Here is a 26,724-nt window from a genome sequence, read left to right on the forward strand (position 1 = left end):
CTCGCTGATCGTTACACGCAAGATCAGGAAGTAGCCGGTGTCGAAGGCCCCGCCCACCACTCTGCGTGGCGCGGCCATCTTAGAATGGGTTACTTGGAGACAATGAATGCTCAATAAAGCATTGGGATCGACTGGGAATGTCTCCAACTCCTATAAATAAAGCATCGGACTTACAAAAGGTTGTTTTCAAATACAGGTTATAAATAGCTCTCGAAATCTGGCTCCAAGGCACCTATTGAAAACAGCAAATGACCACTGGAAATCAGATAGGGGCATGCCCATAACAAGAAAAAGATGGAATATTTCATTGCCCTCAAGTAATCTGTAAAAGAAAATGCTTATAATTGACAGCAATGTCACGTGAAAAGTTTTTTGAGAAACGTTTTTAAGGGGGAAAGGATAGGTGGAACATCATAACGTGCCATATTTCATATTTATAAGGATGAAGGGGGACCTATTGTGTCTACAGGGGTGCTTTGTCTCAGTGACCTAGGGCTGGCTACCTCTCCAAAGGTACATATCACAGCAACATTCACCGCCTGCTAACTCTGTTCCACTCAATATTTTCATTCAGCCCCTCCCGGTCTGCTTTCTCGCTGAAAATCCATCTTGCCTCCTTTCTCACCAAGATATTCTCCAGATTGTGTGTGTCACCCACCACTTTTTCTAACGCAGTCCATTTTAAGTCCTGCAAGCCTGGTTAACGGATAGGCTGAATGATCTAGCCCCTGAGATGGCCCCCCGATTAATATCTAAGCGGGTCTCGGCCCCCTGATTCACTGAAGCACTGTCGGCTTCTCGACGGCAGTGCAAGGTGGCTGAAAGGGCCTGGCGGTCACAGTATGATCCCGCGGCCAGGCTTGTCTACAGGATAGCGGTTAAAGCATACCATCAGGATATCCTCCTTGAAAAAAAAGGCTATTTGGCAAGGAGGATAGAGGCTGCCTCTAATTCCTGCAAGGAGATCTTCACGATCGTTAGGGAATTTACGGCCCCATGATCTAATTCGATACAGGCCGCTCCTTCTGAGTCGTGGGTTTCTGCAAGGAGATCTTCACGATCGTTAGGGAATTTACGGCCCCACGATCTAATTCAAAACAGGCCGCTCCTTCTGAGTCGTGGGTTTCTGCCCTTGCCAACTTTTTTACCACCAAGAATAAACTGATCCAGGACTCTCTTCCATTGAGGGTGAATGAAGCACCTCCCAGTTTCGAGGAAGGGTCAGTTCCGTTGGCCCCTTTGGGTCCAGTCCTGGCAGATTTTCCGCCAATTTCAGTTGTCTCGTCACTGGCACTTATGGCCAACCTTAAATCTGGGTCGCCTCTCGACCTATGTCCGGCCAAATTTCTGGCGAAAATGGCCGAAGTTGTTAATCCGTTGGCGAACCCACTTTTAAATCTCTCCTTGAGTCGGGGGGTGGTCCCGCAGGCTTGGAAGCAGGCGATGGTTATTCCCCTTCTCAAGAAGCCTGGCCTAGACCCTGAGGCTTTGGCCAACTATAGGCCTATCTCTCTTCTCCCTGCGCAGGTTAAAATCTTGGAGAAGCATGTGCACACCGTGCTTTCCAATTTTTTGGAATCGCATAATTTGCTGCACCCCACTTAATCTGGCTTCCGCCCCAATTTAAGCACCGAGACAGCGCTTTTGGAGGTGTCCGAAGCCATTAAAGAGGCACTGGATTCGGGGGGCAAAGCTATGCTCGTAATGCTTGACTTGTCGGCGGCCTTTGACACCGTCCCCCATGAGGGTCTCCTCGCCAGACTTCATGAGATCGGTCTGAGGGGGACGGTGTTCAGCTGGTTTAGATCATTCTTGGCTGGCCTTCGACAAATGGTCTGGGTCTCACCGAGCTCTGCCGTGATGCCGCCTTTGGGAGTCAGAGTCCCGCAGGGCTCTGTGTTGAGCCCGACTCTTTTCAACATCTTTATGACCCCTCTGGCAGCACTGGCGGAGTCTTTTGGGGCCCAGATCGTATCCTATGCCGACGATACCCAGCTCCTCTTTACGTGCAGGAAAGGAGACGATTTTGATGGAGAGAGTATCCGTGAGTGCCTTGGGGCTGTTTTTAAATGGTTCCAGCTTAACAGCCTCAAGTGCAACTCAGATAAATCTGAGGTACTCTTCTTCGGCTGTCCATCTGACCCAGACTGGCAGGAATGGTGGCCTGTTAATATGTTTCCTCCAGCGTGCTCGTCCCAGCTAGCAAAGAATTTGGGGATCAAGATTGATAAGGGTCTGAGGTTAAGATCTCAGATCCTTAGTCTTACGGGAACATGTTTTGGCCTCCTCAGGATGCTCCGTATGTTCCTTCCTCTGCTCTCAGAAGATAATAGGAAGACGACGGTGCAGGCCTTAATTGGTTCAAGACTGGACTACTCAAACGTCCTATATCTTGGCCTGCCGGAATATCTCCTGCAACGGTTGCAGGTGGTCCAGAACTCGGCCGCGCGGGCCATTTTTGGCCTGTATAGGCGAGCCAGAGTCTCCGGTCTTTTGCAGTCACTCCACTGGCTGCCTATCCGGAATGCGGATAGTTTTTAAGGCCTTGACCTTGGCCCACAAGGCTCTCTACGCCTCGGGAGCAAAATATCTCCAAAGGAGGCTTGCCTTTTACCATCCGGCCCGATCTCTGAGGTCTGAATCATTGTTCCTTGCTGTGGTCCCACTAGTAAAAAGGGCTCGCATTGGAGGTCGCTCTTTTAAGCTGTTGGCGCCACAGCTTTGGAATACTCTGCCTCTGGCATTACGCAGCACCCCTAATTTGCTGACTTTCAGGAAGGGCCTTAAAACTTGGCTTTTTGCCCTTTAGTTTGCCCTTCTTTCTTTCTGCTGGGTCCGTTTTATTTTACTGTGTTGTGTTTTTTTCTGCTACAGGTTGTCAATAAAAGTGCCGGGACACTATATGGAGTAGCTGTGCGCTATAAAAGACCATACTAACATAACATAACAAAACATAACATAACAGTGAGCGTTCATTGTCTCCAACTAACCCATTCTAAGAGGGCGGCGCCACGCAGCGTGTGGGCGGGGCCTTCGACACCGGCTACTTCCTGATCCTGCGTGTAGCGATCAGCGAGGATCGTCGGAAGCGCAGGAGGGGCTCGGCAGCAGTAAGGCATTGTCCGTGTGAACCATTGAAAGAGCGTGAGGTAGGAGTATTATCCGTGCATGGCAACATTGATTTCATCGATGTTGGCCGGGGTTGGATGTATTTTGGGACATTTTTCAACCTGGTATTAACAGGTTCAGCCGGGGTTTCAGCGGCACTGTTAATGGCGACTAAGAGCATTTACCTTGATAATCCTTGCAATTTGGGGGAATTTGCGATATGGCTTAAGTGAAGCACAGGCTGAGAGGGGCCCTCTCGGTATTTGCGGTGATGGCTGTGAGTTTTTATTTCTGCAGTCTTTAGCTTTCCGGTGGAGGACCGGTTTACATGCAGCACTCCACAGGTCTAACACTCCGGCTGGCAGAGATGTTGACGTGGAAATGAATAGCGCTGTGAGTCGCGCTAAACTGCTGAGTAACTCTGCAGGGTTCATTTATTCATTCTAGTTCTTCTTGGAGATTGGTTCCCATTCTCGTTTATGTTTTGGTCACAGGTGGCTCACATCCGTGAAGAGCCATTGGCTGATACGAGATCACATGACACGGGGTCCATCATTTAGTTACCGGTATGTGCTGACTGGTTAACCATAAGGTAAATACTATGTTATGGCAATTTCTATGTTTGGTACAGGTGTGACGTCTTTGAGCATACCCTTCGGCTGAAGGGGTGCAGGACAATTATCAGAGTGCTCTGGTTTTTATTTACACAGGTCCTTACTATTTATATGTGAAGATTGAGAATAGTAAACCCTCATTTGCCCTGATGAATTTGCTGAAATTGGAGCAATGAAACATGTCGGCTTGAGGATGAACCACTATGGTATATAATTAACCAATTTTAAATGGGAGGTTTTGCAGCAACAGAATAAAAGATAAGCAGCCAGCAAAACCTTGCCTGATTTCATTTGTTTGTTTGTGTGGGGGTCTATGTATGTACACATTATTCTACAGTAGTGTCTATATGTACTCACTGGTCTTTCTTTGTCACTATTCCCACATGTGCACTTTTGATTTCATCTGTGTACACTTTGTTTCTTCACATAGAGTGAGTGACCAATGATGAGAAGCGGGTCAACCGTTGATTGTTAGCCGGGAACCCCCTCTGGTGTTACTACCGTGAGGCACTCACTCTATTTTCTACACTTTTTCTGGTTCAAGGAAGTGTTGCCCTGTGTTTTTATTGTGTTGAGTTATGTATACATCCTGACCATAGGAATAGTGTTATTTCACACATCCTGGTATATATACTGAGAAGGAGATACTATACCCCTTGTATTGGTCTAATACACGGATGAAGTAGATTTGGTAAGGCTTTGTGTGATTAACTGTTAATTGAGTGGGGGGCAGCCTTACCGATCACCCTCCCTCTATACCCCTAGTGATTTAATGAGATTTATGAGCAACCTGTACACTACAGGTTTGGATTCTAGAGGATTCTTCAGTGTGGAGAAGTGTGGCTCAATGGTTAGAGCGGCAGACCCTGATGCAGAGGTCTGGCCCGGGACCAGGGTTCAATTCACGGCTCGGCAGCTCTTGGGCTCAATTTCCCCGGACCTGATAATTCTCGCCTCGGTGCCTATTCGAATCATGGGTCCCACTCTGCAAATCTGGGCAATAGCTTGCTTAATCTCCACAACGGCCCCAACAACGCTAGGATGCCTGGCTTCACCTTGGGGGTGCCCAGGAGTTGGCACTTCACAGGGAAAGGCCAGGAAGGGTTCCTCAGCGGTATTCGTACAAGCGCCGAGATGACTCATGGTGATTCGTGCGCTATACAAGTACCATTACATTTTACACCTTCATTCTCAAGAGATTATCAATCTCTTGAATATCATTGTATTAGAAACATAGTACTCACTGTATTAGAAACGTATTATCCAACACAGTAGTTTTGCTGTCATAAAGTCCACAATGAGACCACAAAACCACAAGAGTCACAATGCAGCAAAGGCAGACTGAGAAAAGTCTCCCCAAGTCACAAAGCGCACTTTAAGATTCACTGGGACTTGGAAGAAGAGGGCTGAAAGGAGCTTCCCTCTCCTCTTGAGTCGCAATGGCAGGTATCAATAGCGTGTGATTACTATTAAGGGATTAAACCATCGACTGGGTACTGACTTCCGAAAAGTGATAAATACTTTCTTAATGTGAACTGTCAGCACTCAGGTAGTAGACATTGGTTCAAGGTTTAGCTGCATGCTCCTCCAATGCCATTTGCGGAATACCTATATAATTTTAATGATTGCATCAGTGATCCCTTTTTAGGGTAAGAGCTGGAATAAAAGAGCATCCATTCTGCAATGCAAAAGCAAGGATGCAGGTCTGCTGTCCCTCATAGGCCTGCGTCCTTCTATTTACAGCACATTCAATGGGATTCACAAATAGAACAAATTCATGTTAATGGGGATGGATTCCGTGGATCCCACCCAATGGCCCTTTTGATCTGTTTAGGTATAGTACATTTGTTGCTGCTCAAAAACAAGGTAATATCACACAGCACTCAAGTTGCAAAAACACTGACTGCTTTGTGGCCCAATCTTTAGTACATCAGGCCAATAACTGGTTACTACTTGCTGATTTTGATATCTCTCGAGACACAGAGATGCGGACTAATATTGCTTGTATTACTGACTGATATTACATACCATTTTTTATTAGCGTATCAAGAGGGAGAGAGAGGACTAGAAAGCTAGTCCGAATCCCCTGGAAATTATATGTAGTAACAAAAGGGACTAGCCTGGTGTGACAGTTGAAGGACTCTGAGCTCTATTTGCAGCAGACACCTAGTAGGTGTATTCATGAAGCCCTCACCCACCAACGTAGTTGGTGGCATGCTTCCTCATCGGGCCCACCCAGTGACATCTAATATGTCCTGGGTGTGCTTCGACGCCTGATTACAGCGGAGCAGGTATTTTACTGAGTGTGCAGTGAGGTGAGTGATAAAGTGAAAATTAAAACGGCTACTTGGTCCCAGTACCCGAGGGTAAATTAAAGTTTAATAACTGGGCCTCCAAGGGCGGTTAAAAACAAGGCAGTGGGATGTGTGGTAGTTAAGTTAAGACCACCTACATCCAGTGTAGGTCGACATGTTTCAGCCAGTGCCTTTATTAATGCTGGCTTTCCTCAGGACCAAAGAGTGGTGATTAAAAATATTTTAAAGTGAGGGTTGCGCAAACTATGTGTTGCACACACTAAGGTGCTCGAGGTGTGCGAGGGGGATTCCCTCGCCACACATACCTGAACACATAACATAAAATGACAAAACAGGACATACAGGGTAGAGAGTCATTTAGCAATTGTTTAGTGGTCACAGAAAATAATTGCCGGAAGTGCTCCGTGGGTGGGGGACAATAGCACGGCAAAAGTGTAGCAGCAATGGTGTTGCTGCTAGTGGTTTATGCGGGATATCTGGCGTGGTGAGGCTAAGAAACAAGCATCACACACTCGATGAAGTGATGAGGACGTAAGGGTAAGTATCTCACGCTAGTGTTTTAGCTTTGTTGCCTTCCTGGAGAGATGCAGTGGGAGGATTGACCCTGGGGAGGGAGGATAGGGGGTTTAAACAACCTATAGGAGAGAAGAAGAGCTTACTCTGTAGTCGTGTCGGGTGAATCTCATACTCACAGGATTTCCAGTCAAAGCCTGCCGTGTACCTGAACTGCTGCCATCGATCTCCGGAACCCGGCTGAGGTTCGCGGTGATCTTAAATAGTGTCCTGTAAGTGCCGGCACCTGGAAAGGGGGAAATGGTAAACAGACTCCCTTGCCGATAGCGAGTCTGGTGTGCGCATGCGCGAATCGGGTGTGCTATGGATTTGCTAGCGCATGCTCAGTGGCGGGATATTGATGCGCATCGCGTGTGGCATATGGATATTACATACCCACATGAGAGTCAATGAGACCTGTTGACGTGTGAATAGGGAGATAGTGCAATCTTTGTGCCAAGAGGCCCCGGGTAAACAAGCATTCAAAAGTACCCCATTCAGTCATAGACAAATTGCCAACACAACAAAATTTATAGTGGATACACATGGAGGCCAGACAGGACATGGTGCACTCATGTGAATGGGTGCAGTGTGGGGGAGTGGTCAAGCAGCATTTCGCATATAAGTTTCCCCCTGCCTTCTTTCTACTTACTGTGTCCTCAATAAGTTAATACCCGCCTCCACAGTTCAGAATTGTATGGTATCACGAATGTTAACCATAACTGTTTTGAGCAACGTCATGCATAATATAGGATACAGGTGTCACATCAGTGCCCACTGGGTTGTCATTAACTTGTACGAATAACTCTTTGTATCCCTCTATGACCAAGCTTTAAGTTATTGATGATGTATTGTACATTGGCAATATGTTGCATGTACAATAAGTAGCTAATGACTATGTACCCACTGAAAAGCAAAAATAACAAATTGAAACAAAAAAAAAAAAAATGAGGGAAGAATCACTCATAAATGGCCTTCAACATGCACACCTGTACTCGCGTCACGGAGACGAGAGTTGAGGCAAGAAGGATAAACGTGGGAAGGCAGAGGTATCAGTGATGAGATCCAGACATGTTAGAGCATAAGACACAGGGTAGCCGATGATATGACAAGGAGAAAGGGAGGTAGTAAGGCATAGTGTGAATTTTTAGAACCAGTTGTGAGATCTATAAAAGTAGACACGAAGAGAAGTGAAGGTTTGGAAACGGATAGGAAAGCAATGTCTCATTATATTCTTCTAAATCACATGGTAAAGTATAGAGAGTGTATCCAAAAGCAAGTAAAATCTCTCAGGTGCTTAAGAATACACATATAATTCCTCCACAGTCGCATTAATCACATACATACCGTATCATTGTCGAGGTCTGCATTTGAAACCGATGGGCTACGGTAATATCGCGAACCAGGTTCACTAAAGAAAGTGAAAAATAAATGGTTTAGATGGAAAGTATATTAATAACTTTTACGTTATTTTTTTTAATTGCCTATGCCGTGCATAGTGCGGGCTGATTCAAACCTCATCTGTGAGAAAGTGTGGCTTGCTTTGTGAGTCAAGTGATGATCTCTGGTTGTGCAATTGACCTTGTCACGTCAGGCTTGTTTATGCACATAGACTTTTTTTTTCTTTTTTTTACACATTTTACATTACTACGGTTTTTTGCACAATTTAATGGTTGCACACAGTTGCAATTGAAGGGTTCCTTGGCTTCTATAGGAATCCCGAACATTGCGATGTATCTCAGTGGAGGCCCTCCTTAGATGAAAGGCGACGCAGGCTGAGCTTCGAAACCTGCAATGCACATCGTTGGCTTGCGTTGTACTGACCATCCCTTTGAAGAAAAAAAATGGCACTTTGCGCCCACACAGCAACATAATATTATAGGGGTGGTGCACTTAGCCTGGGAATGCCGGGGTGGAGGGTGCGCATCACCGCAAGCCTCTTACATACAGCGGGAATAAGTGATGTGGTTTGTTGAGCTAATGACTTTTCCTGCTCCCGCTGCCTTCAATACGGGCCTGGGACATGGTTGCTGCTTTCTGGGACCAGAACAGGGAGGCCATACGTCTAATCGCTGTGTCCTCAGCCCAGAAAGTGTATGGTCCATAACGTGGATCCGTCTGAGGCAGCAGAATTTAGGGACACTTGCTAGGGAGTGGTGCCATAGTGTGGGTGTTCAAATGTGGTATGGGCACTCAAGCATGATAATATCTGTGCAGTACAGTCAAATAGTATGATTTATGCAAGTGGGTGTCAAGCTAATAGACGTGGCCACAAAAAACCTTGAGGTTTTGCAAGTTGCAGCTTGAAAGTGGTTTATGAACAATGTTAGATTTGCATGTCTGGAGATGTTTGCATCCAACTGATTTTATGACTTTTAAAGAGAATTATTTTTCATTATGTAAATAAATAAGTCCAAAAAGATTATTCACATTGTAAACGCGTGTTGGTTGCTTTCTTCAGAAGAGGGGAGACAGGGGTTCCACAATTCGCCTGTATCAAATTTGACAGCAAAACCAAGTCGCTCAGTGGACAGCAGAATAAGTGTTTGAGATATCACCAGAAAATGCATTTTTTAGGTAAGTTTAACAGGCCCAGTAGCTAAATTTAGTTTCCTTCGCCCAATCTCTTCCATATAAGATGGATAACTGTCACAAACAAAAGTACTCCCTAAAGAGTAAATCTTTGTTTCAAACACACACAGAGAATTTGTGTTTTCAAAATAGATGAGAATTGATAAATAATCAGTACAGATATCGGGGATTTCTCCGTAACAACAATTACCTTCACATTTATACAGTCAGAAATATTTTATTTAGATCCTAAATTAAAATGGTGCAGATAAGATTACTGCCCGTTTCTTGGCAAGTCGAGGAAGTGGACAAGTGATCTTCAGACACAAGTCTACTTAGTAAAGGCTGAAGTGTGCATTACATGCACACAGGTATCCCAAAAAGACCTGGAACTTCCTGACCAGGCAGCAAGGGGGGTATAGGACTCAATATGCCCTAGACAGCCCCACACACCCTGAATATAATAGTGAACCCTTTTACAGGACTGTACTCGGCCTATTCATTTAAGAGATTCTGGTTTTGAGAGGTAGATTACTGAAATGGAGAATGTTAAAACAGAGTAAAACAATGCAAGCTATAAAAAGGAACAAGAAACATTTTTATCAACAAATATTTCAACCTGCACCTAATCCAACCATCAATATATTGCCCCAGATATTATCACATTGAGTTAAAATAGAAATGTAATATAATCATAGAATCAATGGGAAGCGAGTTTTGCTAGATTTCCGAATTGTTAAAATGCTGAAAACTGCTGCAGGTCGCTATCTATTACCATAGTCTGCATTTTTCAAAATTTATTTTTGTCATGTATACTTTTTATCTATACTTTTAAAAAGAGCCATTTTGGACGAATCCAGATTGTCACATAGGCAAGAGTGTAATTTATTCTTTAATGATCACTCACACTTTGTACCTTAGTCAAATCTACCCATGCCTAGCCTCATTTTTAGGTCTCGTTGCGTTAACCGCGCAAAAGCGCGGTCTCGCCAGAGACCTATTGTGAGCGACGCAGCTTTCCAGGAGACAAGAGCTGGCCACGTGCATCCCAAAATCGGCGATCCGAGCGGGCCGCACGCGTGCGAACGCGCACACTGTGGCCATCTCCTGTCTCCTGGAAGCTCCAACACACACGCATGCGCACACACAGACACACACGAGCGCCCATACACGCACGCACACAGCCACCCCCCGCCGTCGCACACATACACACACACACGTGTGCACACACACACACGCGAGCGCACAGAGACCCTCCCACCGCCCCGCCTACAACTGAGGCCCACTTACCGCTACTCTGGACTTCTGCAAATCGTGAGTTTCCCGCTCGAATCCGGGTGCTGGCATGTATGTATGTGAGAAAAGTTAAACGAAAATAATGGGACCATCGCCAGACCCAATGGCTTTTGCCAATGCCCGTTTGTGTAGTAAGCAGCTACAACTCTCAGACGGGATACCAAAGAACGAACCCCGGCATCTACTTTTCGCTGATATTATTGCGCAGGCGCGGCCCTGCTACCCTTCACCTTAAACAGCGCATGTGCACTCTCACAGTGTTTTTTAACAGCACATGCGTAGTTTGTTATTGGTACTAGTTACTTTGACGCATGCGCAGTGTTATTGTACTAGCTGGTAGGTGGCGCTGTATCCAGCTCTCCATGCGATGTTTGAGCCCTCACAGCCTCTCTTCGCAGGCTGGTCCAACAGCGTCCCCATGATCACCAACCAGCCTAAGGTGAGGACTCTAGAGTAATGAGGGGTGAGCTGGGCGAGAGAAGTCTAGACTGCCTAACTCAGGATTTTCTGAGTAAAGGACCATAGAGAGGACGTGACTAGAATCATGTGCTACAGTGAAACATCTCTAGTCTGAGTGATGTGGCGAACTGTTCTAGCTCCTTGCATTTTGGGCCATAGCTTCCAGATAAGTCTGTATTATGTGTGACACCAAAAGTATTTGTCGTACATTGACGTGAGCATCTATCACCATATTTGGAAAAGCAAAATCAACAACTTAAGAACGTAAATTGCCTGAAGGTGCCATACATAAACAGGTCCACTGGTGTGCTATGTTGTGGCCTGTAGTTTTATCTTTAGCACAGTAAGGAGTGCTTGGATAGGAAGAAACGGGTAAGATTTTGAAAGTTGAGAGGGAACCGGGATCCAAGGTAATCTCTACGAATTGACTTATCTGTGTTTCAGTGCTGCATGCCAGCAGCTGCATATTCTGTTTGCTCATGTGGACATGTAGAGAGCTCATTTTCCTTTCCTGCACATAATGCACATCAGTCCTGAGACATGGAATGCAACAGTAAACAACATGCGTTAGGGGCACAGAGAAAGGGAATATAGAATGATGTGGTCATCAATCTGTGGTTAGGGCATAGAAAGAAAAACATGATGACATACTTTACAGTATTCTAGCAAAAGCCTAAAACAGAGGACAATTGAGAGGAGGGCTAGATAAGCCTTGCATACTGAATTCTGTGATAACCGGCCTCTGTTGTGGATCATCTCGGATTACATTTAGTTACTGGCCTCAGTTAAAAACCATAGAGCGGAGGATAAACCAGCATGAGCCAAACACTTCATGTCCATGCTGTTGTGGTTAGTTATTCCTTTTACAAACATCCTAAAGTAGAAGCGGATATGCATTGAATCTGTGAACACCAGAAAGGTGTAGTACAACAGCCTTTGAACGTTTAGTAAGGACTCCAACGCAGCTCAGTTTGTTTTCTCATTGGTGTTAGTATTTGCCTCTCTTTCAAGTTTAAAAGGAGGCTCAGAAATACAGACACTTTCAAGAGGCGTCAGCCCCGTGCGTGAGGTGCATCATCATAGCTGTTTGAATAATAACTGCGTCAGCCCCGTGCATGAGGTGCATCATCAGAGCTGTTTGAATAATAACTGCGTCAGCCCCGTGCATGAGGTGCATCATCAGAGCTGTTTGAATAATAACTGCGTCAGCCCCGTGCATGAGGTGCATCATCAGAGCTGTGTGAATAATAACAGCTGTGAGCCCGTGCATGAATGCATCATCAGAGCTGTGTGAATAATAACAGCTGTGAGCCCGTGCGTGAGGTGCATCATCAGAGCTGTGTGAATAATAACTGCCGGCAGCCCCATGCCTGAGGTGCATCATCAGAGCAGTGTAAATAATAACTGCGTCAGCCCCATGCCTGAGGTGCATCATCAAAGCTGTGTGAATAATAACAGCTGTGAGCCCGTGCGTGAGGTGCATCATCAGAGCTGTGAATAATAACTGCGTCAGCCCCGTGCATGAGGTGCATCATCAGAGCTGTTTGAATAATAACTGCGTCAGCCCCGTGCATGAGGTGCATCATCAGAGCTGTTTGAATAATAACTGCGTCAGCCCCGTGCATGAGGTGCATCATCAGAGCTGTGTGAATAATAACAGCTGTGAGCCCGTGCATGAATGCATCATCAGAGCTGTGTGAATAATAACAGCTGTGAGCCCGTGCGTGAGGTGCATCATCAGAGCTGTGTGAATAATAACTGCCGGCAGCCCCATGCCTGAGGTGCATCATCAGAGCAGTGTAAATAATAACTGCGTCAGCCCCATGCCTGAGGTGCATCATCAAAGCTGTGTGAATAATAACAGCTGTGAGCCCGTGCGTGAGGTGCATCATCAGAGCTGTGAATAATAACTGCGTCAGCCAGTGCCTAAGGTGCATCATCAGAGTTGTGTGAATAATAACTGCGTCAACCCCGTGCGTGAGGTGCATCATTGCTCAGGTCACCCAAATTCCTGCACTCTACCACACTGCTTTCAAGAACAGCATACTCTTGTTATGTCAGGAGGAGCCAGGGTGGCTTTTGGGTCAGACTCTACCAAACCACCAGCTTTTTCGGTGAGCTGCCTACACCCACTGGTTGAAGTCTTTAAATCACAACTTGGATCAGCTCAGAGGAATATTTTAGTCTCATCATGCTATTTTGGGGTTTATCCTTTCACCTCCTAAAAAGAACTTTTGCTGGAATGCATGAGGGATTATTTTACGTATGAGGGGAATGTTAAATCACCAGTTTTGGTTGCATTACGTTCTATATCTCATACATATATTGTAAATCAAAAGTCGTTCTGTTTTGTTATCTTTGCCTTTCTAGACTCATTGGTACACTATAAAGTAAAACAAATGATTTACAAGGGATGCCGAATGTCTGTTTTTCTAATGGGATTCAGCGTGCCCAGCAGCTCCCCTGCTCCTGGCACTGAGTTCCTGCTGAAATACAAATTTTGTGCACCCAGTGGCTTTGACAAAGCCAATAGGTGTAGCTTATAACTGAAAATGCAAGCCACACCTTTTAGTTTTGCCCGTGCTTGTTAAAAACCGATGTCCAGAACATACACTGCCAAGACATAGGTTATTGACGTTTATTTTCAACAATTTATATTTTTCTGTCAAAATATGTACTTTTCCTGCCTCTAGATTCATTATGGGTAAGAAACGTTCTGGAACCAAGATGGTTTCATCTTCACTGATTTTAGCAGCATGTCTCCTTTTAAAATATGTATTTTAGCGCAATCTCGCTCTGTCGGATGTTGCGCGCGCCAGCTGTTCCTCAGGTCCCACTTCCCCTGTCATTCCATTCTGCACCTCGCCAACCTGTGCACTGGGGATGTATGTAGTGGAGGGTGTGATCTGTCTAGTGTTGTATCTTCTATGGAGTTGAAATCCCCCCCCATCAACATATTACCTGTGAAGTAGGTGGCCAGTACTCTGGATAGCTTTGCAAGATAGGCTGCCTGATCTACATTTGGCGCGTAGATGCTACTAAGCACAATATGTCGACCTCTGAGTAGCCCTTCAACTGCTACAAATCTCCCCTCCGGGTCCTCCGTATGTCTAGTAGCATGGAAAGGAACTCCCGCTCTCACCCATATTAATACCCCCCTAGCAAAAGCAGAGTATGTGGTGTAAAACAGGTGACCCCTCCATCTACGCTGTAGCGCTATCCCCTCTTTTCTCGTTAGGTGGGTCTCTTGTAGGAACGCTATGTGCACCCCTCTACGAACCAGGTAGGAGTGGATTTTGTGTCTCCTCGCCATTGTAGTCAGAACCTGTACATTCCAGGACACACATTTTATCGAGCCCGCATTAGCCATTGACCCAACTTGTTCGGTTTAAGTCAATGATGAGTTGCAGCCAGACATCAGTTACCACACCGTCCCCACCCACCCCCAACATCCCCCTCTCCCCCCCTCCCCAACCTGCACCTCGAGGTACCCCAACTTCTCCAGGTCCCCCCACCCCCAGAACAGGACCCAACTGCAGAAGAGTCGCTCCCATCCAAACTAGTGAGCGAACGCGCTCCCAAACTACCCTATTCCGTAGTCTATACTACGGAGGCCTTATGGGCCCGGGGTGCGTGTGCTAGCTGCTAAAACCCTTCCAGTGCCATCTCCAGACCCCCGCCCCGCAGTACTCATAATGATTCACGATATTCCAGTCTTAAGGTGTTCTGCTCAACAGTTCGAGAGGGCTACACCATTCGTGTTCAAACCTTGTCGGGCGGTGTGAGCAGGCTTCACCCTTCGATGATTTCTCCCGATGTCTGTGGCGTGACCTTCGGGCCCCTGGCGTCACCCAGCTCCGATAATTCAGTGTCCGAACTCGTTCTCTGGCCCTCCGAGCCCGATTCCCTCGCTGACTGGACCATCGCCGATCCCGACACTTCCTTTACTCCCTGCAGCGCTGCTCTTTGTTCACCCGCTGTTTGGGAGGTCTTTGGTTTTTTAGACCCCTGTCTGCACCCACGGAGCCTCCGCGATTGTCTGACTGTGTGTCTCTGACGTTCCTCCTCACCCATGTATCGAGCTCCGTCCGTTGCCGCTTTGTAAGTGTCCCACCAGGTCCATGCCTCCGCCGAAGTTGTGAAGAACAACGTCTTTTCGTCGACCACCATACGGAGTTTGGCCGGGAACAACAACGAGTACTGTAGGCCTTCTGTGCGCAGTTCTTTTTTGATAGAGAGGAATGAGGCACGCAGTTTTTGTGTCTCGAACGTGTAATCCGGGAACAGCGTAATCCTGCAATTGTCCACCTAGAACGGGCCCGTGTCCCTGGCCCGCTGCAAGAGCCAATCTCTGTCTTTGTAGTGAAGCAATTTGATGACCACTGGGCGAGGTGGTAGGCCCGGTTTCGGAGGTCGGACCGGCACCCGGTGCGCCCGCTCTAGAGTGAAGAAGAGAGAAAGACCCTCCGGTGCCACCACAGTCCTGAGCCATTCGTGCAGGTAGCCCACCATGTCCGTGCCTTTTTTTTTCGGGAAGACCCACCAGGTGCACGTTGTTCCGCCGACTGCGGTTTTCAGCATCCTCCGCCCTCCTTTCCAGAGCTTGTATTCGCTCCATCGCGTCCGTGAGCTTCCCATCCATCGACTTATGCGCCGGTACGATGTCTTTTAGGGCGTCTTCCGCATCCTTGACTCTGTCCGTCAACTTTGCGTGGACGCCCGCAGGAGTCCCAGCCCAGTCGACACCTGCACAATGTCTTGGTGTAGGGCATCTTTCGTGGCGGCAATAGCTGCTAGGATCCGGTCCTGCATCTGTTGCAGGTCTGTGGTGGACTGCGAAGCATCGTACGGCATCTGGCTTCTGGCTGGGCTCCCGTCCCCTTTTACGGTCCTTGGCTTTCCCATCCTGCTCCCGCGACGAAGATCTGGGCTCCCAGGGGAGGACGGGCGTCACCGGCGCCCCCCGCAGCAAGCTATCCGGCGGGCACGGATTTGGGGAAGTACAGGTCGAGTACTCCGCCCGGGCACTCCACTCCGCGGGGTCAAGCAATCCTCCCCGCTTCCTCAGGCACCGATGATATGTAAGTTGGGCACTCCACTCGGTGCTCTCCACCCACTCCTCCGGTGGCCGACGACGTCCGCAGTCAGTTCACGGCCCCTAGCGCACTATCAGTGCAGCGACACACGCTCCTCAATCCGGGCTCAAGTCCCTCCCGGTCACAGCGCACGGGGGGGAATCTCCAGGTAATCCCGTGGATGGTGCCAGGCCACCTCAGATGCACTACCCCCTCAGGTCCCAATCTGGCCGCGGCAAAGTTCAGCCAGCTTCCGGATGCTCCTCGCAGGGCCCCGCCCCCCCCATCCCCCAGGAGCCCCTGCAGAGGCTCACCTCCTGGGCTGGCAGGCGAGCCCACCAGGTGCCCCACGATGTGCGCTGGGATAATGATGGTCGCCGAGGCCGAGGTGTCAGTATTCCTCCCACCGGCAGAGCAGGTCCTCCTCGGTCACGTCTGCGCTCTGGGTCCCCCGCCGGTCACATTGGGATGGGGGTCGGCGATGTAAATTCAATTGCTGGGCCCGCATCCCTCATTCAACTCCTCACAGGCCCACCTCCGTCGTACAGCAATATAGTTGGAGGCAGAGCTGCACCCACCAAAGTACCAGGCCCCGGAGCCGGGGTGTAAAGTTAGGATCCCACGGGTCTCGTGGGGACTCACCCAGCCTCCTGGCCGGCACTCTCGGAGATCTCGGCTGATGGTGCGGTAGCAGTCGCTCCCGGGCCCTCCTCCAGACGGTTCCTCACACCCAGCTGGGCCTCGGGACGGGACCGCTCCCGCGGGCACAGCATGCCCCAAGCTGGGATGTAAAATATTCCACCTCCGGGCGGGGCGGAGCCAAGTCGGGGCCGCACCCGCACCCGAGGCACACTCCAGTCTCGCTGAGATCAGGTCCCGTCAGTGCTCCAGGCGGATTCATTTCCCCCCCCAGCCACCAAATGTCCCGGTCTCCTGCACAGCCGGGCGCCGGGGGTGGATCCGCCGCTAGTCCTCGGCCGCCGCTTTCAGGGTGCCGCCATCTTGTGCTCTGGTGGCTCGGGCACTGCACCGCAAAGCGTGTCCGCTACGATAGTTTCCCTGGCTCGCCACTCGAGCCGGAGCAGACCTGAGTGTTGTATTCAGGATCGACCCGAATTTCGCGGGGATCCCGGGTCTTAGACAGGATTTAAGACGGATCTTAGGGCAGAGGGTCGGGAGCCTCGCTAGGCTGCGACCATCCGCATTGGCTGCTAGCCACGCCCCCCCTCGACATACACACAACTTCATCAGCATTGCTGGAATTTATATTTGGAACATCAAAATGAATTTGCTTTAGTTATATACAAAATCACATTTTCCATTATATATTACATTACAAAAGAAAACTCATTTAGAAACATAACACTAAACAGTGACGGTGATTCTTAATTCTCAAGTGGACGTACACAATATAGTAGTGGTTTACAAATTCTTTAAAAACTAGGCCATACTGCAGCATCCAACCATTCTAATCTGCTCAGATTGAGAAGTAGATAGATCTGGGGTATAAGCCGGATAAAAATCTCCTCTCTCCGTAACCATAACTGGCAAATTCCCATGGTTGTATGCATTTCAGCCACAACCATAACTCAATTGTGAACTGTGTTTACGTCAGTTAATTTTATTGGGTATTTTTATGACTTACTTCATTTTTATGATGTACTTACTTAGCATTCTCCCCTTTGAGCTGTTTGCAGTGGAGGCCCAACCAGCAGAGAGGCCCTTACCCTCCCACCCACACCTGGCATAGGGGATAGGAGTGTCCGACACGATTAATTCAAAGCAACATGTTTTATGAATCAGTGTGAGCGTCATTTTTGTAGAAATAGTAATGGCTGTAGGCGCGTCAACCTACTTTCTTGCTTACCTATCAAATTCTGTCATCAGCGCCAGCCGCCCGTAGTCCCACATTCTTTTTCTTATGATGGAAAATATCAACAACAGCACCTGAAACAAAAAGGAACCCATTTTTGTAAATACAGAAGAACATTTTTTATTTAACATTTTATGCCTTAGAACTAGCTTTGATATATATTTGAAAACCTTTCCTAGCCAAGGGACCATGGGTGTAATGGTGTAAGAGTCAAAGGGCCACCTTGCCCCTATAGGTAGATAATACATTGTTTTAAGGGCATCACTGTGATGATTGAAGGGGTCATCTACTGAATTATGTCACAGTACATTACAAAACCCTAACTGACGTCATCGAACAAAGCAATATTCTCAAATACCTTTTGCTGTCAAAGGTTAGAGATGCAGGGGTGAGTAAAGAGAACTGTAGTTTTACACTTATATATATGTACATGATATAGTGCTACTGTCTTTGAAACAAATGTCCTATGACCTGTGTCAGTGAATTCTGCAGATGCTTGTTAATTAGGCCTCAATGTGGGCCTGATAGCCAGGTTTTCCAAAATGGATGTGTTCACTCTCCACATTTCATTTTTTGTAATTTCTGCCGCACACAGTCAAGCAGAATCATGTTTGTTTATTTCCTTGGTCATTGTTATTTCTGTTCTCAATGAAATCTCTCCAGCTTGGTCACAAAACTGTATCTCCCTTCAAGGTCCTTCCACTAGCTCACTGTCCCCTATTTATTCAAAATAGCTTGCTGTTGGTCATGTATCTGGTTTGTTCTCCATCTGCGGATGGCATTAGCATAGAGTGGGTAGAAACAATATTCATGTTGTGGGACAGTGCTTAGGTGCCAGGCAATATGATATGTAAATACACTGTGCTCGGATTTGCTAATAAGATTATACATTTGCTCACACCATGATGAATCTGCACTTTCTATTCTATTTTATGAAGAGATTTCCTACATCAACCCTGAGTTTGGGTTGAGCAGAATACTTGCTGATTCTACTAGGGATGCTATCAGTTTCTGTATTGATTTTGCTGCATCTAAAAACTTTTTACAATAAATCTTTGATTTTTTTCTGCTGATCTAGAACTCAAATATTGAATGAGCCCTTAATTAACTACAATTTTTAATGGGTTGGGAGGTGCCTTACTTCGGGGACTCACTGCCTTATGAAACTGTGGTTTAACACCATCTCTCTTTATGTTGAGGCAATGTTTTTGGGTGTAAACATTTCAGTGTTCCCTGCACCAAGCCGCAGATGGTGAAGAAGCTATGCAGGATTACTGCCAAGGGCACGCCAGGATCTGGAGCAGGCAAAACCTGAATTTCTTGTTCAAAGGCGCCACGATCCTGTAGGTAAAAGACACACAATTGATGGACGGAATGCCGAACAAATCAACACATTCACCCCCAGTCAAGAGATCTGGGTTAAATCCATCATTCTTTTGCACACCATGCCACCCCAGTTTGACCTGGCCATATGCAAATCAGTCTTGACCGTGTGCCTCATGGGATCAATCCTGTAGGTGGCACAGAGGCAAGGATTTCAGAGTAGGGGCCTATAATCTGGACTACAAAGTGGACTGGGTCTGTGGGTGGTGAGTAAGAGGTTGGGGCCTAGGCTCACATAAGGATACATTCAACTTTGTCTTTGACAGCAACAGGGATATCTAGTATTCGGAGTTTCAAACAGCGTGCAAGGGACTCCCCCTCGTACTGTGCTAGAACTTTAGTGGACCGGTTAAGAATTGTTTCTAACTTATTTTGTACAATGTTTTGATTATTCATACCAAAGTTTTCCCATCCTTTTGCTGAACCCATTTTTGTTGACTTTTAGGACTCTGCACACTTTACTCCTGTTAAACAGTGGTAAGGTGCTTGTGCTCTCCTTTCTAAACAAGATACATTTGTCTACACCTGATTGGATTACTTATAAGTCCCTAGTATATGGAACTAAATTACCCAGGATCTGTCAATTAAATGCTAATAGTGGGCTGCAGCATTCTTTGTTCCACCCACTAAAGTAGCCCTGTAAAACATGTCTCTGGCCTGCCATCGTAGCCTGTGTGTGAAGGTTTTAAAACTACCATTTCCACCTGGCAAAATAAACCAGACCGAAGCCTTCCTTTTTAATACTTATAAGTCACCCCAAGGTAGGACCTAAAGGTTCATAATGCAGGGGCCATAGTTTCTAAAAGGTAGGAAATGTTTACTTAAGTTTTACATGTCCTGACAGTGAAACACTCCTAAAGTCTTACACTGTAGCAAGGCTATGTCTCTCATGGATTAACACTGGGTTACCTTATTACACTTAATAAGTGATAACTTCACTTTGAGATGCATGGCATTGCACCACGTTCAGTGGACTTGGTATTACTAATACCAATCAAAAAACAATGGAGCTTAGAGGGAATACGGAAAGGGTCGCCCTCCACTCACAGTCAATAATATACAATGAGACCCAATCCAAATGGCGAGTAAATCTATCAGTGACATATGGGGGGTCCAATACATCCCACTCCCCACTACTCTCTTATCCACATTATAATGAGATAATGCACTGTGCTCTGCCTTGTTTAAAATATCTGTTCTCCAAGACAACCCAACAGAGCAAAGCTCTCAGAGTGACCCCAATCTTGGTTGTTCACAACAGTCCACACCACACATTGGACCTTATTCTAAATAGAGGAAAAATGTGCGAGAAGCAAGTGACCCCTCACGGAAACACCACCAAGCGGGGTAACTGGTATGCAATTTCCAGACAGGTCCCTGTCTCATCATCGGTGGTCACTCGCTCCTCGAGAAAATAAAGGTGATAGAAAAGAAGACGTGTCCAAAACAAACAACACATAAAGTGCTACAGTGAAGTGCAGAAAATTCTGCTAGTGGCAAACACACACAAACATAATGATAGAGTGCCTAAAACCACACACAACACACCAATCCCTTATCCACTTTTATTCGTAGGGTGGTGATTGCGTGCTCTTGAGTATTAAAAAGGCTGGTAGCCAGTCATGCATACCATTACCTACAGTGCCGACATGTTTCACTGCTGTATAGCGTAGAGCAGTTTCATCAGGGCTGCACTCAAGTGCTGCCACTTCACTCTTTTTGGACACTCAGTTCTGCAACGTGCCAGGAGCAGCAAAGCTTTGCATACCAGCCACTCCGGTATCAAACTGGGACCCTAGATACTCCAAACGTGAGTGTGCCCCTTGATTTGTAATAAAACTATTATATCGTGACGATCTGGCTTCGCTAGCTCTCTGACAGCCCTCTAATTTCATTCACTTCCTTAGATTCTGTCTTTTACTCATTCTAAATCTCTTGTTTGCTTGTTGTCTTCTCACTAACTCTGTAATGGATTCAAAGTTACCCATGATCTTTCCGGCACCTTCCCAGATCGTCACGATATAATAGTTTTATTACAAATCAAGGGGCACACTCACGTTTGGAGTATCTAGGGTCCCAGTTTGATACCGGAGTGGCTGGTATGCAAAGCTTTGCTGCTCCTGGCACGTTGCAGAACTGAGTGTCCAAAAAGAGTGAAGTGGCAGCACTTGAGTGCAGCCCTGATGAAACTGCTCTACGCTATACAGCAGTGAAACATGTCGGCACTGTAGGTAATGGTATGCATGACTAGCTACCAGCCTTTTTAATACTCAAGAGCACGCAATCACCACCCTACGAATAAAAGTGGATAAGGGATTGGTGTGTTGTGTGTGGTTTTAGGCACTCTATCATTATGTTTGTGTGTGTTTGCCACTAGCAGAATTTTCTGCACTTCACTGTAGCACTTTATGTGTTGTTTGTTTTGGACACGTCTTCTTTTCTATCACCTTTATTTTCTCGAGGAGCGAGTGACCACCGATGATGAGACAGGGACCTGTCTGGAAATTGCATACCAGTTACCCCGCTTGGTGGTGTTTCCGTGAGGGGTCACTTGCTTCTCGCACATTTTTCCTCTATTTAGAATAAGGTCCAATGTGTGGTGTGGACTGTTGTGAACAACCAAGATTGGGGTCACTCTGAGAGCTTTGCTCTGTTGGGTTGTCTTGGAGAACAGATATTTTAAACAAGGCAGAGCACAGTGCATTATCTCATTATAATGTGGATAAGAGAGTAGTGGGGAGTGGGATGTATTGGACCCCCCATATGTCACTGATAGATTTACTCGCCATTTGGATTGGGTCTCATTGTATATTATTACTAATACCAAAACAAAGAAAACATTTACTCATGCTGATTATTCAACTCCAATTGTGTTTTGTTGAAACAAAAGGGCGATAGTACTCCTACATTTTCTCCAAGGGTACTTTGATATGCAATGGTTTAAATTTAGTATAAAAGTGTAAACACCTGAGAACCATAAGAACCTTAAGATAAAAAATGAACCTAAGTCTTGCCATCCTGCATGGAATATGTACTCACTTTGCCATTTGTAAATGCTTAAATTTATTGAAATGCATACACATTTATTGTAGGTAGAACAGTCTGAAATATATTTTTTTCTAAGACAGATTTGGGGTAGACCTAGCTGTCTGTTTCATGTCTACCCAGCATGAATGCAATTGCCAATGTGGCATTTCCCCCATTTGAATGCAGCACACTCTATCCTTTCCATCTCGTTATAAAATCATTAGATCTTGACTGGCCGCTATATTTGAATGATTTAGAAATGTATGGCTTAGTGGGGAGTCCCCACAGTTTGGTATTACATATTATGACACCCCAAACATTTCCAACGCGGATCAGAGTCTGATTTATTTTTGGAGAGTTATGCTATCAGTGGCATGCAGGTGCCAGTTCTTATTCAATGTGATTTTTGGTAACTGGTTGACGCTGGAGTACTGTACCAAATGATATAGATGTCGATCGCCTTGCAAATAATGGGTGTTGCAGTGAGCGGACAATAGCAAGTGCTATTGGATTAAAGCATGACTGATTCTGCCCAAGAGAAATAGTGAGTAAAATAAATAGTACATTGGAAAGTGAATATGAGTGAGGGCCTTTTTTATTACACTTTTGTGCTAATGCAAATGTTCAAACCCATAATTACCATTTGCATGGGATGTGGTAAGTAGCTGGTATACAATTTGCACCCAATTAGAAGTTGCAATCCTCTGAATAAGGAATGAGTGCAAATTGCACATGATTTCACCCAGTCTGAGGTGTGTAAGGCATTATTTTGCACAGTAACCCTTAATTTGTGTTACATTTTTCTTGGCATAAACATAGGCTTTATGGCACACAGTTTGCATGACAGCTGAAAACGGAGTTCGGGAACAAATGAAAACAGCTGCCCTGTGGTAATCAGAGCCTGAGTGAGCTAACAACTAAAAGATCATGGGTAACTTTGAATCCATTACAGAGTTAGTGAGAAGACAACAAGCAAACAAGAGATTTAGAATGAGTAAAAGACAGAATCTAAGGAAGTGAATGAAATTAGAGGGCTGTCAGAGAGCTAGCGAACTAAGGCAGCTCTCGAAAATGAGAGTACCAGCAGCAATTTTGAACAGGTTAAGCACCAAGATCACGCATGCATCTCAGCAGTACCTAATCTGACTTGGTGGTGGCCAGTGTGCACTGCTGCCACTTGATAAAGACACTTTAAGTTTGTGCGACAGGTAGTGAGATATATATATATATATATATACACACACATATATATTCAACACACACGGAGATGGCATGCTCGAGCCTCTTGAACGGCGGGCTCACGACGGGGTTCGCCAACCCCTATAATTCCACACACTCCAGGTTCGTGTTCCTTGTCAAGAAAAACCAGAGTCGGAGCCCAATTGTAGAACGGTGCTGTCAGAGTTTATTTGACAGACAAAAACACCCCTACACACATATATATATATATATTCACAGAAAAAACCATAGGTTATAGTGGATATATAGTTAGGAATTTGCATTTACAAAACCTTGAAAATTCAATGAAAAAACCATTGGTTTTAGGCCATATATAGTTAGGAATTAGCATTTACAAAACCTTATTTTACTCGCATAAAACCATTGAAATTCCATATATAGTTAGAAGCGCTAACTATATATCGCGCACCCGCAATCCACTGCTGATGATGTCACATATTACATCATTCATGACATGGTCAGTGACATCACTGATGACATCACTGATGACATCTCAAATGACATCACTGATGACATCACTGATCACAACATCCAGTGATTGTATGTGTCTGTAAAGTTTAAATATGTTTCACATATTGAAGAATGAGTGGATGTATAAGTGTCTGGATGAAGGATTTAGTAGGTGCATGACTGACTGTATGAGTGAGTGATTAAATGTGTCTCACTGAGTGCATGGGTTAGTGACTAAACTGTCTTAATTTGTGCATCAGTATGTTTGTTGTTGTGTAAGCTGCTGCATGTGTTGATCAGTAGCTATAAGAGTGGCCATATGGGTTATTGATTGGTTGCCCAAGTATTTGAATGGGAGGCTGAGTGTGTGTGTGGGTGGCTGGGAGGTGCGTGACTCTGTGCATAGATGTGTAAGCAGTTGATTCACTAGGAGTATGAGTTCAAGAGTGCATGTGGAAACAGCTATATGGGCGGTTGACTATGCATGGGTGTGTTGGTGAGTGAATGGATTTCTCATTGCTACATGTGCAAGTAAGTACGTATGTAAAACACAATACATGTGAGAGTTGAGATATATAAATAACTGAACATAAGAGCCAGTGAATGTGTGAGTGGCTGTATCGATCACTGTGAGCTTGTATCAGGGATTATATAAGAGAATAAATATGTGTTATTATATGTTTGAATAAGTAAGATGTGTATAACTTTATAGTTGAGGAAATGGAGGTGTGATTGATTCTTTGCATGACTGACTAGGTGTGTGAGTAACTCCATGGATGTGTGAGTGTCTGTTTATACTGAGTGTATGTAAGGTTATATTAGAGTCTGAAGAGGTTCATTGTATTATCACATGAGTGATGTGATCAGTGATGACAAATGAGATGTCATCAGTGATGTCATTTGAGTTGTCATCAGTGATGTCATCAGTGATGTCATTTGAGATGTCATCAGTGATGTCATTTGAGTTGTCATCAGTGATGTCATTTGAGATGTCATCAGTGATGTCATCAGTGATGTCACTGACCATGTCATGAATGATGTAATATGTGACATCATCAGCAGTGGATTGCGGGTGCGCGATATATAGTTAGCGCTTCTAACTATATATGGAATTTCAATGGTTTTATGCGAGTAAAATAAGGTTTTGTAAATGCTAATTCCTAACTATATATGGCCTAAAACCAATGGTTTTTTCATTGAATTTTCAAGGTTTTGTAAATGCAAATTCCTAACTATATATCCACTATAACCTATGGTTTTTTCTGTGAATTTCATTGGTTTTTTAATAGCAAATATGAAAAGCTTTATAATGTCAAGTACGTGATAGATAAAAACATTTTCGTATTTATGCACGCTGATGTGCTTTGAACGCTGTACCCCCCCCCCCCTCCCCTCTTTTGTCTTAGTAGTACTCTCTCTTTGCAGATACTGAAGGGTAGTTAACGCAGGCCTTTACCCCTGTTGTTATCCGTCGTGCCTCCTTGTCTCTCCATTTGATTGATTGTTGTCCAAGCATTTACTGTTTTAGAATTGGTTCTCTTTGGATCATTCTCTATTTACAAACAAGCACAAAGTCGCAATACTCTGTTTAGTCTTTGCAGATAGTGAAAAATCGTGTAAAAAAATAAAAGTAATCGAGCAAAATCAGTAGGCCACTAATTGGATCTCTTTTTGACCTCGCTAAAATAGAAATATTAGGAACAAGCCTTCATGAGAAATACGAAAATAGTGAGATGAACTGAGCTCCACACCATGAGGGCTGCAAGACAGCTCGGCTCCATCACCCATCCCGCACAAAATAACGACAAACCCTATGCAAATATTAAAAATATAGACAACACACCAGCAAAGAAACAGGGTAAAACATTTTATTAAAAAACTATTTACATAACGTTGGTTTATAAGATGATGTCAGTAGTGGACCGATGTGTGAATAGATCGAAAACAGCACAAAGCTCCAAGATCCGGATGGAAAGCTCCTGGATGTTGGGTGCCATAGTTTAGAGTTCTGAATTGCAGCCTTTTTCAATGCCTGTGCTTTGTTGAATCAAAATGGCGGCTTGACACAAAGCTGACTCAAGCGTTGCTACTGATGCTATGCAGACCAAAACTGGTTTTCAGTTTGTACATTTTTCTAGATTTTTCAATCCAAGTTTGGTTGACTTTGTAGAACGATGGCTTCAGATTTTCAACATACGGTGTGGTGGCGCTGACTGGGAGGGGGCGCTTCGCTCCTGCCCCCTCCCCAAGTAAGATTTTCATACGTGAAAGTACGTTAATGGTTTTGGTCCCTGAGATGCTTCGATGTCACTACCATTCTCAAATAGCATAAGTTCTGGATGTTGGGTGCCATAGTTAAGAGTTCTGATCAGTGCTTGTAACACTGTCTGAAGCTTATTTCCACCTACTGCAGCTTCACTATTCTCAAAGTAAGTGAGTGTCGTTTGTGGACCTGACTGCATTAGAAAACAATGTGATATGTTACCTTCCTAAACAGCTTGACGGAGGCCCCTGAAGGGCGGTGTGATGGCCATGGACTCGGAGAAGACGCTTGGCTCCGACACCCTCCCCAAGTCTTATAGCACTGGTGTAGCCTGAGATCGCCCCCGACATAGGCGGCCGGCTCCCGGGGTCCGGCGGAACTTTTTGCCTTTTGATGACTCTTCAATTCTGGACCTTGTCCCACAATCCGTTTGACCTGAAGACAAGCTGTAGTGGGGCGCCCCTTTATCGTTTTAGTTGCCATTCCGCCCGCTTTTGCT

The 26,724-nt window shown here is 45.6% G+C and overlaps 1 protein-coding gene across 1 annotated transcript in view; it reads right to left on the reverse strand.

Annotated features, from left to right (window-relative positions):
- Positions 1-26,724, reverse strand: part of LOC147706908 (mechanosensitive cation channel TMEM63A-like) — a 926,114-nt gene that overhangs the window by 200,533 nt on the left and 698,857 nt on the right. The window contains exons 3-4 of the mRNA XM_086926171.1: positions 17,858-17,937; positions 7,937-8,000 (exon numbers count right to left, since the gene is read on the reverse strand). Coding sequence (XP_086782297.1) covers positions 7,937-8,000; positions 17,858-17,937 — 144 coding nt within the window. The remainder of the gene's footprint in view (positions 1-7,936; positions 8,001-17,857; positions 17,938-26,724) is intronic.

The sequence above is a fragment of the Lissotriton vulgaris genome, chromosome 6, assembly GCF_964263255.1.
Source record: "Lissotriton vulgaris chromosome 6, aLisVul1.2, whole genome shotgun sequence".
NCBI classification, from domain to species: domain Eukaryota; kingdom Metazoa; phylum Chordata; class Amphibia; order Caudata; family Salamandridae; genus Lissotriton; species Lissotriton vulgaris.